The 13,042-nt window shown below is 38.4% G+C and overlaps 1 protein-coding gene across 2 annotated transcripts in view; it reads right to left on the bottom strand.

The window, feature by feature from the left end:
- SPRYD7 (SPRY domain containing 7) overlaps nt 1-13,042 on the bottom strand; it is a 29,587-nt gene that overhangs the window by 11,973 nt on the left and 4,572 nt on the right. For both annotated transcript variants that reach the window (XM_059684569.1, XM_059684571.1), the window contains exons 2-3: nt 3,195-3,311; nt 1,515-1,681 (exon numbers count right to left, since the gene is read on the bottom strand). In XM_059684569.1, the coding sequence (XP_059540552.1) occupies nt 1,515-1,681; nt 3,195-3,311 (284 nt within the window). The remainder of the gene's footprint in view (nt 1-1,514; nt 1,682-3,194; nt 3,312-13,042) is intronic.

The raw sequence follows: 13,042 nt of genomic DNA, 5'->3' as shown, positions 1-13,042 counted from the left end.
ATCTCAATGAATGAAATAGGAAGGCAAGAATAACACACAGAAGTTCAGTACATTAACAAAGAAAAACATTTTTTACTGATTATCCTTTCTCATGTTTGAATTTCATCTTTTAGTGTAAACAGGTTGGCAGCATCAACTTGACTTGGAGATTCTCTTTCAAGAAATAACAATTTGAATAACAGTATTCCATATTATGAACACCTGGCAGTGACTACTAATACAGAACCAACTATTCAAGAGAGAAAAGCAGATTTTTTTTAAAAGTTTGTCTTTCATCTTCTTTTTTCTTTAGTCAATCTCAAGGGGAAAACACTTTACCAATTTACCTATTTAAAAACCAAGTGTTCTTTGTATTTTTTGAATTGCAGAAAAGAGATCAGACCATAATTAAAAATCTTTCCACATCTTTCTTCATCCTCTCCAAAATACTGTGTATTTCTTTAATTCAATAACCTGAATTTACCTTGTCTGTGTCATTTTATTATTAGAAACTTTCCCTAATTATTTACAGATTCCTTTCAACTTGGTACCAGAGCCAGGAACTCACAGTTCTGTGTATAAGGGCACTTTTGGTAAAGGAGAACTAAGAATTCTGTTCTCAATCAAGAGCTAACAGCCTGAACTCAGTGTACAAGGTTCTCGGATAACACCATCTGAGAGGAAGTATCTGAAAAAGACAGGAAGGGATCTTTGGATAATATTTTCAATAGGGAAGCTTCAGTAAAGCCTTAGGATTTCAAGCCCATTTCTTTGAAGGTTCTGAAAGTGAAGTAAGTTTAATAAGATTTAGTTTAATGAAGACCAGCACTCCTGATAAAATGTTGTTATTCTTTAACAGAAATTCATAACAAATCTTACCTAATAGACAAACATGTAAATTGACTGTACCTTTGCTACGCTAACCAGCCAATCAGGAGAGTATGCAAATTAACCTAACAAAGATGGTGGTTAATTTGCATACGTAGGCTCCAAGCGGTGGAGCGAAGCCAGACGGCCCCGGGGTCAGAGCAGCGAAGCCGTACGGCCAGAGTGAAGACCTGGGTCCCGGGTGCCAGAGGCAAACCCGTGCCAGCAGTCAAGGGAAGGGAAGGCCTATTGCACGAATCTCTTCGTGTAACAGGCCTCTAGTTAAGTAATAAATGTCAAAATTTTCTCTGAGATCTCCAGCTGCAAAATGCCTACTCCAGGTGAGTGAACTTTTAAAATTGTGGGCCAAGATTTCTCTGATGTTAGAGAAGCAGGAAATGTTGATCAGCAGCCAGTCAGTCATTAACTCTCCTGAATGGAAATAAGGGCTCACTGATATCCTTCACCAGCAACAGCTGTAGAAAGCAGACAGTTTGGTAAGGCGGCAGCATCTTCACCAAGTGCTCTTTTTGGAAAATGTGCCACCTCATTAGATGTATCCCTGTGCTTTGGAATTCAAACCACAAACTCCCAGGCAAAGTACATATACTAAAAGCAGTTCAAGTTTAATAATATACAGTGGAAGACAACTCCTCAAGAAAACTCACCACCACGTCTCCCTCCTGTGGAAGGCTGTTGGCTGGCAGCCTGTTTTTCTCCTCGTTGTTGTGGTATAGAGCTCCATCATTTCTCATCACCAGACTGTGCACATCTCGGCCGAGAGGAATCTGATTCAAATTAACTTTCTGAGTTGCAACACCAATACCCCAGATTCCTAAAAATATAATGATATTCCTAAAAATATAATGAACTATTGTTTTGAATCTTTATTTAAAAAAAAATCTTTTAAAAGTAGTTTGCAAGTTATAGTAGGTTCTGCAGACATAGCATAGCCTAGGAGATAAGAGTGGGCCTTGGAGTTGTACCTAGGTTTAAATCCTGATGTAGCTATGTCATCTTAGGTAAGTTGCTTAACCTCTCTCTGCTTACTCACTTGTGAATTATGGATCCCAACAGTACTTACCTCACAAAGGTATTATAAGATAATAGAGGCCCAATGCACGAAATTCATGCATGGGGGTGGGGGTGGGGTCCCTCAGCTCAGCCTGCGCCCTCTCACAATCCAGGACCCCTCGGGGGATGTCTGACTGCTGGTTTAGGCCCACTTACACACTAAAATAATGTGTAAGTAAAGCACAGAGTAAATATTAAAAAATATATGAGCTATTTTCATTCTTCTTCTCTAAAATGATTTTTTTAAGAAGCTACACATTGAATTTAAAGGGCTTGGGTGTTCTATTTCTAGCACTATCTCTGAGAAGTAGGAAATTACTATCTTTCATTTTTTCATCTATATATAGTAATATGTGACAAATAACATATGACTCAGTCAATATCATGGAGAGAAAATTATTCATAAAGTATAAAATCATTTTGTTATCCAATACTTAAATCAGTGAATTAAAAACTTTTTGGGCTTAGGCTGACTATTATAATACTCATGTAAAATTGTTATACAATTCAAGAAACTATAAATTTTTAAAGAAAGCATAGACTTTAGACTTCTATCAGAATTCTCTATCTGATTGCTTCAGATAATACTGAATCAGGGTATCTTAATAGGAGTTAAGAGAAAAACTCAGGATCATAAGATTGATTTTATCCTAAAATAAACAGTAAGAGTCTATATCTATACCTTATATGCTTGACCAAAGGAAATGGTGCACCTAGCTGCAAATTAATAATTAATTATATTAATAATAATGCTAGTGCCTCACAATGATCTAGTATGTCCTGTTGTTAAAACACTTTCATAGCCCACCCTGTGTAGCTCAGTGGTTGAGCATTAACCCAGGAACCAAGAGGCCACTGGTTGGATTCCCGGTCAGGGCATATGCCTGAGTTGTGGGCTCGATCCCCTGGGGGAGGGGGAGGGCATGCAGGAGGCAGCCAATCGATGATGTTTCTCTCTCATCAATGTTTCTATCTCTCTACCCCTCTCCCTTCCTCTCTCTCTAAAAAATCAATAAAAAAACACTTTCTAGCTCATGTAAAGAAGGAAAGGAAGGGCAGCTCCATTAATCCCATTTTATAGAGGTGAAAACTAAATCTAATTAAACTAAATTAACTAATTAAACCAGAATCACAAAGAAGAGATGGAAGAAAATGTCTTCTAAGTAAGAGTTTAGAGCTTTTTTACTACCTCATTAATCTTTTTCATATATTGAAAATTACTCCTAATATTTAAAACAATTAGGACTATACTAGTAAAGTACCATTATACCAACCTGTGGACTGGATTTTGAATTCAAAGTAGCTTTTGTTTTGATGTAAAGGTGCACTGGCTAAACAACCTCCTGTTCCACATATTCTTCTTCCATTTTTTACAATAACAACATCTGTTCCTAAATAAAAAATGCAGACAATGTGTAAAGTTTTGTATTTTCTTATCCAACAATCAAGGTTAATTTCTGTTTCACTTTTAGCTCTTGGTCAACAACAAAAAAGTACACTATATATACTTTAAGATATGGAAATAATGTAAATATTTAATTCACTATTTTTTTCCTGAGAGAACATTTATATTTAATATTCATTTGTAGCTACAAATCTTGTTTAATTAGGCAGGTCCAAACCCTGAATTATGCTGAATATTTAAAATACTTTAAATAAAAATAAAAAAACTAACTTTCTTTCATTTTTAGCCAACAAATCAATTTGATTTCTTAAATCTCTTAATTTAAATAAAAGCATAAACACCTAGAAACTGGTAAATTAGTATAATTTTCAATTCAATCCAGATGAATTAAAACAATCTACTAACAGCTGGCTGAATATCTACTAAGTACAAAGTACTATGCTAGTGCATTAGTCAAGGAAGAACTGAAGAGTACATGGAATATGGAAAGAAACATACATCTTTGTTCTTGAAATAGGTAACACTGAAAAATGCTAACTTTAGGATTTTAAAAATGTTTATAAGATAGCTACTATAAATCATATTGCAAATATGTAATAAAGGTTTTAACATCATTAAAAGCACTTTATTTTCATGGAAATTTTTAGTTTAGCTCAAATAACATTTGATAGATGAGACGGTGAGAAAAAAACTGCAGTGTGACCTCAATACCAATTCTTTTCCAAATCTCAATTAAGAATGTATATAAGAGAACATGAAGAGACTTAATTTAATTCTAATATGTAAGAAATATACTATAGCACTGAGGCATGTGACTCCCAAGTTCTGTGGCCAGTAGTAAGTGTAAAAGCCAAGAAGATTTGACTATTGGAATTATATAGGACTCTTTCTAAGGGCATTAAATAAAACTAGGGCATAGTAACAAGAGGTATTAGCAGGGTGGCAATGATCACATTAACTCACTATTGGATTCATGTTTAAACAAAAATTATTTGAGATAAATACGTAATAGAAATGCAAAATTTTCAACCTCAATCACAATTCTAAATTTTCAGACACTCTCCTAAATTAGGTAAAACTAAGATCCTATTATATGATTATTAAAAATTCACTAGCATCCGTTTGTTTCTAATCATGAATGTTAAACTCCAAATTCTGAGTAACTTTATAAATAATTTACATCTGGCTGCAAAATATACCACCAGCAATTTCAACTGGAGAGCACCCAGGACCCAGCTTCTCCTTGATGTAGAGACCATTTAGTGCTTGGCATCTAGCAGATGCTCAGCAAATAACTAATATAGAAATGAATGAATAAATATGCTCTGCTAAGCACTTTGCGGTGGACATGTAGCATCTGTTTTCCCTTTCCTAACAGCCTTCCCTCTGGAGTTCAAAACAGTTCCAAGGAAGCTGACTCAATCTCTGGCTTCAGGGGTACAGCTTTGACCTAGGTTAAGTCAATCAATGCATTCCATATTTCTTGGCCACAGTGATTAAGTGAAAAATGGTTATATGACCTAAGCCAGTAAAATCAAAGATAGTCTCAGGACTTCTGCAGAAAACAAAGGGATAAAGACACTCTCTCATTCTTGCTGGACCTAAATGAGGAAGCCCAGGGAACTGCTGCAAGTTATCATGGAAGCCGCCCTCCAGAAGAGGAGAAAAGAAACCCAGTCCTTGGCAACAGTCTTTCCTGAAGCTTGTGCTGCCTTTGTACTTTTTTCAGTTACATGTACCAATAAATTTCCTTGATTGTTTAAACAACTCTGAGTTATAATTTTTACTACTTGTAACTAAAAGCATTTTAAGTAAAACACATTTCAAAGAATTATGTGAATGAATGGCATTTTTTCTTAACCAGCAATGCTCTGTGGTTCCCATACATACTACAATCATCTAATATCAAGCTCCTCTAGGAGATAGCTTACTGTCTTGTATATCATCCTAAGGTGCTAAGTTAATAGAAATATCAGAAGACCCTCAATACAATATAGTCTACTGTCAGAACTACAGAACCAACTCTGAACATGGTATTATTCTCTAACTTCAATATCATTTATCTCCAAGGCATTCTGCTAGGTACTGAGATATTTTATATAAAAAGATAAATATATTCAAGGAACACACTGGAGTGTTGTGAATAATTAGGGAATTATATTTTAGATGTATTCCATTTCTTTTAGTACAAAGATTAGGATCTATGTAATTTGTACAGTTTTATTAATTAGAAAGTCAAGGCCAATTTGAATACAGTCAGAGCACGTAAAAACATAATCAGAGTATGTTTTAAGGAGGGAGGTCAAGAAGGCTGCAGTCTAAGGAAGTTCCATCTGCTTGCTTTGAGCACTGGACCAGACTTGTAGCTAAAATGCAGAATGTTCAACTTGAAAAGCCAGCTGAAAAGTAGCTGATCTGAAATACTGTGAGTGGGGAGTGCAGAGAGGGGACAGAAGATGAGTGGGTGAGCCAACTTGTGCAGCTGTGCAGTACAGCTGGGAAGCTGGAGGGAAGGTGTGGCAGCACAGCTCCTGGCCACTGGGAGCATGGTGTCTCAGACCCACACAGGGATCCCCAAACCAGAGCAACAGAGAAGGGAAGGGGAGCACACGTAGCATCCGACAGTGGGAATCAGTGGTGATGTGATCCACCTGGAGGTGGCTGGGTGGGGAGGACTCAGACAGCACTGTCCCAGGCAAAAAGCGAGTGCTTGGTTACACCACCAGCCAGGAGAGCTCGCCCTAATCTGTGTCCACGGAAGGGGCCACTCAGCAGAACTATGACTGGCAGAGGGGTCTGAGCCCATCACTCAGCAGTGAATTTGAGGGGCTGATTATTCTCTGAAAGAACTTTCAGCAGAGAGCAGGACAAGGGCCAGTAAGAGTACTCTGGGAAAGAGGTGTAATCCTCCACACCTCCAGCAAAGAGGAGCTCCTTCCCCCACCTGTGGAACAGCTCTGGGCTGGAAATATGCACCCATGTGGCTGGGCCTGGTGGCGCAGGGGACTTGGATATCTGGACTGGTGGAAGCCTGGGCAGAAGCCCTGCCCAGCAAGAGCACTGAGCCAGCCATGCTGAAAGATCAGAGATAAGCAGGGCTGGTTCCTGTTTTTTTTTTTATTCCCTCCTGCTTGGGGTGGCAACAAGGGACACCGGAGACCCAGGCAGAGCTGAGGGATTGGAAGCAGAGGAAGCACCTGCCCGCCCCTTCTACAAGCTACAGGCATCGCCCCAAATGCAAATCTGTCTAACCATCCAGACCGTGACTGGATACCCCCACAGAGCCCAGTTCTGTGGGGAAAGGAAAAGCAGCTCAGAAAGTACTATTCAAGGGCCAAGTCCCAAAGCAGAAGCAACTTCTGGGTTAGAGAGGCCCTGTCCACCAGACTATTTGGGGATCTGCCCAGGCAGGTTGCTCAGGGCCAGGCTGGGACAGCAACTCACATGGGCCTGCACCAGAGAACTGCCCTGGAGGCCTGGCACCTACACACCAAAGGATTAGATCCAACAATATTGGAGCAAAATCCAGCAAGCTCCACAAGTAGCAGATCCAAACGTTTTTGTTTGGTTTGGTTTTCTCTTTCTCCTCTTTTTTTTTTTCTTCTTCTATATTCTCTTATTGCTAGCTTTCATTTTAATCTATTTTTCTCACTCTCTTTATTTTTTTAATCTTTATTTTTAATTCAGTTTTTTCTTTTCCCATTTTTCTTTTCCTAGTCTATATTTTATTTTGTTCAGTATTATTACTTTCCAAAATTATTATTTCATTCATTTTTTTCCTATCTTTTATTGTTTCTACTTATCCTATTTCTGGTCTCTTCCTTCTTTGCTTTCATATTCTCTTTTTTGTTTTAGTTTCTCCTCTGATTTTTTTGGTCCTGTGTCTTGTCTTCTGATATCCTTTCGTGTGTGTGTGTGTGTGTGTGTGTGTGTGTGTGTGTGTGTGTGTGTGTTTATTGTTTGTTTTTTAGACTTTTTGTTGGGGCTGTTTGTTTTCATGTTGTTTTTGGCTAGCTCTGGTTTTGTCTTTTTTGTTTTGTCTTGTTTTAGCACCTGTATAACAGTTGGCATGATGTAGCTGGGTTGAGACTTACAGTCAACAAACCTGAGGGCTGGGCCCACCAACAAATGGGACAACAACAACAATCAAGACCCAAATTCCACAGGATAGCCCACATAATCCATACAAGGGTCATTCCTAGAGCACCCAGCTCAGAAGATCAAAGAGAATACTAGGTGTACTGGTTAATAATGGCAGATTTTGTAATCAAAGAAAACACGATAATTTCAAGAGAAACATCAAAAGTGCTTTATTCAAATAATGTCCATCGTTAGCTACACATTTCCCCCATCTTTTAGGAGATACCATCCCAAAAGAACTTTTCTTGTTTTGAGGCAAACTATTCAGAGACCCAATTTTCCACTTCTTTGTATGTTTTGAAGTGCTGCTCAGAAAGTGTGTGTGCCATCGATCAGAATAAGTGGTAATCTGAAGGAGCAAGGTCTGGTAAATATAGCGGGTGGGTTAATACTTCCAAGGCAAGATCTTTTAACGTGTCTTTAACTGGTTTTGAAGTGTGTGATGGTGCGTCATCATGAAGCAAAATTACTTTGCCGTGTCTTCTGGCACATTCTGGTCATTTCACGATCAAAGCGTGGTTCAAATTGATTATTTGTTGTCAGTAGCAATAAGTATTAACCGTTTCACCTGGTTTTAGAAGCTCATAACACACCACACTTTCCTGATCCCACCAAACACAGAGCATTGTCTTCTTTCTGAAGGATTTGGCCTTGTAGTCGATGTTGATGGTTGACCTGGATCAACCCATGATTTTGTGCATTTGGGATTCTCAAAATAAATCCACTTTTCATCACCAGTCACAATTCGATGCAAAAAAGACTTTCTTTCACGCTGTTGAAGCAACATTTTACTGTTGACTTTTCGGTTTTCCATTTGTCATTCGTTCAGTTGATGTGGCACCCATTTTCCTTCCTTTAAAATCTTTCCCATTGCTTGTAAACAATCAGAAATTGTTTGCTGAACAACGTTTAATCTTTCTGCAAGTTGTTTTTGAGTTTGACACCCATCTTTATCCAATAATGCTTGTAATTGTTGGTCTTCAAATTTTTTGGTTGACCTGGACATTCTTTGTCTTTCACATTGAAGTCATCACTTTAAAAGCGTTTAAACCAGCATTCACAAGTATCTGGAGATGGAGCACATAAAGCTTCCCAAAGTATACAGTAACTTTTTCTTCAAAATAAAGTAATGAATTTAAACTTCCAGCAAATGCTCTTTTTTTGGGGGGGCACAAAATTAGACATATTTAAGCATAAAATATCTATGATGTTAACACCTTCAGCAAATTTGACATATGAAGTTTTTTGAAGCTTGCTGTCAATACAACCAAATAGTATACATATCAAATTGCATACATATCAACATATGTGTAACTCCATCTATTGAAAAAAATCCACATTATTAACTGGTACACCTAGTACATCACTGGGTCCCACAAGAAGGCCACCCCACCAAGACAGGGAGACATAGCACTCTTATCAGATACATAGAAAACACACACAAAGAAATGGCAAAAATGGGGAAACAAAGAAATAGGTCCCAAATAAAAGAACAGGAGGAATTGCCATAAAAACAGCTAAGTAAAACAGCAGCAAGCAATTTATCAGATAGAGTTCAAAGTAATGGTTATAAAGATATTCAAACAATTTAGTGAGAACTACAAGCAACTTAATGAGATCTATATGAGCATGAAAACAGATATAGACATCATGAATAAGACCCCAACTGAAAATGAAAAATGACATAGCTAAAATAAAGACTACCCTGGAAAGAATCAACAGATTAGAAGAAGCTGAGGATCAAATCAGTGAATTAGAAGACAAGGTAGAAAAAAAAAACCCACAGAGCAGCAAAAGGAAAAATTACTTAAAATGCATGATAACAGTGTAAGGGAACTGTGGGACAACATGAAATGGAGGAACATCTGTATCATAAGGGTATCAGAAGGAGAAGAAAGTAAGCATGGGATTGAGAACCTATTTGAAGAAATATTGACAGAAAACTTCCTTAACCTGGCAAAGATAAAAGTTATACAAGTTCAGGAAGCACAGAGCATCCCAATTAAAATGAACACAAAGAGAACCACAGCAAAACACATCATAATTAAAATGGCAAATATTAAAGACAAAGAAAGAATTTTAAGGGCAACAAGAGAGAGACAGTTACAGAAAAGGCAGTTCCCATGAGACTGTCAGCTGATTTCTCAACAGAAACACTATAGACCAGAAGGAAATGACATGAATACTTCAAAGTAATGAAAAGCAAAAATCTGAAACCAAGACTACTCTATCCAGCAAGGCTATCATTCAAAATTGAAGGGGAAATCAGGAGCTTCCCAGACAATAAAAGGCTAAAAGGAGTTTAGTACCATCACACCAGCACATCAAGAAATGCTAACAGGACTGCTGGGAGAAAAAGAAGAAGAAATAGAAAGAAACAGAGGAACATAGGTATAAAGAATAAAAATGGTAATAAATAAGTACCTATCCAGAATAACCTTAAATGTAAATGGATTAAATGCTCCAATGGAAAGACATAGGTAGCTGAATGAATACGAAAACATGACCCATATATATGCTGTCTACAAGAGCCCACCTAGAACAAAAGACTCACACAGGATGAAAGTGAAGGGATAGGAAAAAAATTTCCATGCAAATAGAAACAAGTAAATAAAAAAGCAGGGGTAGCAATGCTCATATCTGACAAAATAGACTTTAAAACAAAGGTCATAGCAAGAGACAAAGGAGGATACTATATAATAAAGGGATTGATCCAACAAGAGGATATAAACCTGGTAAACATATATGCACCCAATATAGGAGCACCTAAATATATAAAATAAACTTCTGGAGAACTCTGAAGGGAGAGATCGACAGCAATACTATTGCAACAAAAAAACTTAACCAGGGAGGTAAAATAAAAAGCCTGTACTTAGAAAACTACAAGATGTTAAAAAAGAGATAGAGGAATACAAAAAAGTGGAAGTATATACCGTGTTCATGTATTGGTAGAATTAACATGATTAAAATGTTCACACTATCCAAAGCAATCCATAGATTCAATGCAATCCCTATTAAAATACCAAAGGCATATTTCACAGATCTAGAACAAATACTCCAAAAATTTGCAGCAAATTCTCAGACATCTCACATAACAGAATTTTCATTGACACATTATCTAGGAGGACAAGAGAAATAAAGGAAAAATAAATAAACAAATTTACTCAAACTAAAAAGCTTCTGCACAGCAAAAGAAACCAACATTAAAATGAAAAGGAAACCCACTGTATATAAGAACATATTTGCCAATGATACATCTGATAAGGGGTTAATTTCCAAAGTAAATAACATACTCATACAACTCAACAAAAGGAAGCAAACAATCCAATTAAAAATGGGTAGAGGACCTGAATAGATACTTCTCCAAAGAGGACATAAAAATGGTTCTTAATAAAGAGACTTATTAAAAATGCTCAACATCACTAATCATCAGAGAGATACAAATTAAAGTGACAATGAGGTATCACCTCACACCTGCCAGAATAAGGCATCAATAAATCAACAAACAAGTGCTGGTGAGGATATGGAGAAAAAGGAACCCTAGAACACTGCTGGTGGAAATGCAGACTGGTACAGCCACTATGGAAAACAGTGTGGAGTTTCCTTACAAAATTAAAAATGGAACTGCCATTTGACCCAGTGATTCAACTTCTAGGAATATATCCTTAGAATCCCAAAACACCAACCAGAAAGAATATATGCACCCCTATGTTCATGGCAGTGTTATTCACAATACTAAGATCTGGAAACAGCTCAAGTGTCCATCAATAGATGAGTGGATAAAAAAGCTGTGGAACCTTTATTCAATGGAATACTATGCAGTTATAAAAAAAGAAGGGTCTATTACCCTTAAGACAGCACGGAGGGACCTGTAGATTATTATGCTAAGCGAAATAAACCAGTCAGAGAAAGATAAATATCACATGATCTCACTTATATGTGGAATGTTATGAACAAAATAAACTGATGAATAAAATAGAACCAGAGGGGAGAAACCAAGATGGTGGCATAGGTAAACACCGGAAAGTGCTGCCTCCCACAACAACTTCAAAAATACAACGAAAAGACAAAATGTACATCATCCAGAACTACAGGAAGGCTGGCTGAGTGGAAATTCTACAACTAGAAGGAAAGAAAAAAGCACAATGAGATTCAGAGGAGCTGCAGAAATAAAGTGCAGAGGTATGGAGGCTCGAGCGCGGGCGGAAAGGGGCTGGCACCTGAGGACGTGGCTGTCTTTTTGAATTGGGAGGGAGTCACAAGCTCCCGACTGCTCTGAACTCCAGTTCCGGGAAGTCTCTGGGGACCCAGACTCATACAGGGAGAAACTGGACTGTCTGGCAGCAGGCAGAACTCAGAACTTGAGGGCGGCTTTCCCTCAGAGGTGCTTGCAACAATTACCGGGACACTGAGATATGGGGCCTCTTAGGGCAGGGCTGAGGATCAGCCATAGCTGCTTGCTCTGCCCTGTTGATTCCCTGAGACCCCGCCCCACCCAGGCTGCAGCAGAGGCTTTTGCATATGAATGCCCTGGCCCTTTGCAATCTGAAAATTACCTAACAAATTACAGCTGGGCCAGAGAGACCCAGAACTTCCAAGAGAAGGCCCAAGGCCCCACAGCAGCCTGATTGCTTCACAGCTGGGCCTCATCTGGGCACCTCCAAACCCCCCAAAAAGAAAGGGGAATCTTCAGATCTCTTTGTAGCTCTGCTGAGTAGCCTTAGAAAGAGGCTAAATTAGCACCTCCTTCGAGATCCAAGAGCCAGTGTACCCAGTGGTCAGAGTGGGACCATCCAGATTACAACTCCTCAGATCCATAAGGGACACACTCAGGGGGCAGACTCAGTGAGCACCAAAGCCTCACTGAAGCAAGTCTTGCCCCAGAAGGGTGTCTTCAGCACAGAAGTTCTCCCACTGCAGACACAGCTGATTCTCACAGGCAATTGGCCTGGAGGTCAATTCCTCACAGTGATACCTACAACAATCAAGGCTTAACTACAACAACACTGTGCACAAAGCCCACAAAGGGGTGCACCAAGAGTGTCCACCTCAGGTAATTGGGGAGGCTGAGCCACTGGGCCCTATAGGACACCTAGCACAGAAAGCCATTCTATCAACACAGGGAAGCATAAAAAATGCGGAAACAAAGAAACAGGTCACAAATGACAGAAATGGAGGAAAGCAAACGATTGGATATAGAGTTCAAAACCATGGTTATAAGGTTTTTCAAGAATTTTCTAGAAACCGCTGATAAATTTAGTGAGACCCTCGAGGATGTGAAAAAAGACCAACTAGAAATTAAGCATACACTGACTGAAATAAAGAATATACAGAGATCCAAGAGCAGACAAGATAATCCCAAGAATCAAGTCAAAGATTTGAAATACAAAGAAACAAAAAATACCCAACCGGAAAAGCAAAATGAAAAAAGAATCCAAAAGTATGAAGATAGTGTAAGGAGCCTCTGGGACAACTTCAAGCGTACCAACATCCGAATTATAGGGGTGCCAGAAGAAGAGAGAGAACAAGATATTGAAAACCTATTTGAAGAAATAATGACAGAAAACTTCCCCTACC

Source organism: Myotis daubentonii, chromosome 2, assembly GCF_963259705.1.
Source record: "Myotis daubentonii chromosome 2, mMyoDau2.1, whole genome shotgun sequence".
NCBI lineage: Eukaryota > Metazoa > Chordata > Mammalia > Chiroptera > Vespertilionidae > Myotis > Myotis daubentonii.
The sequence above is the reverse complement of the archived record's forward strand: the minus strand, read 5'-3'. Positions and strand labels throughout refer to the sequence as shown.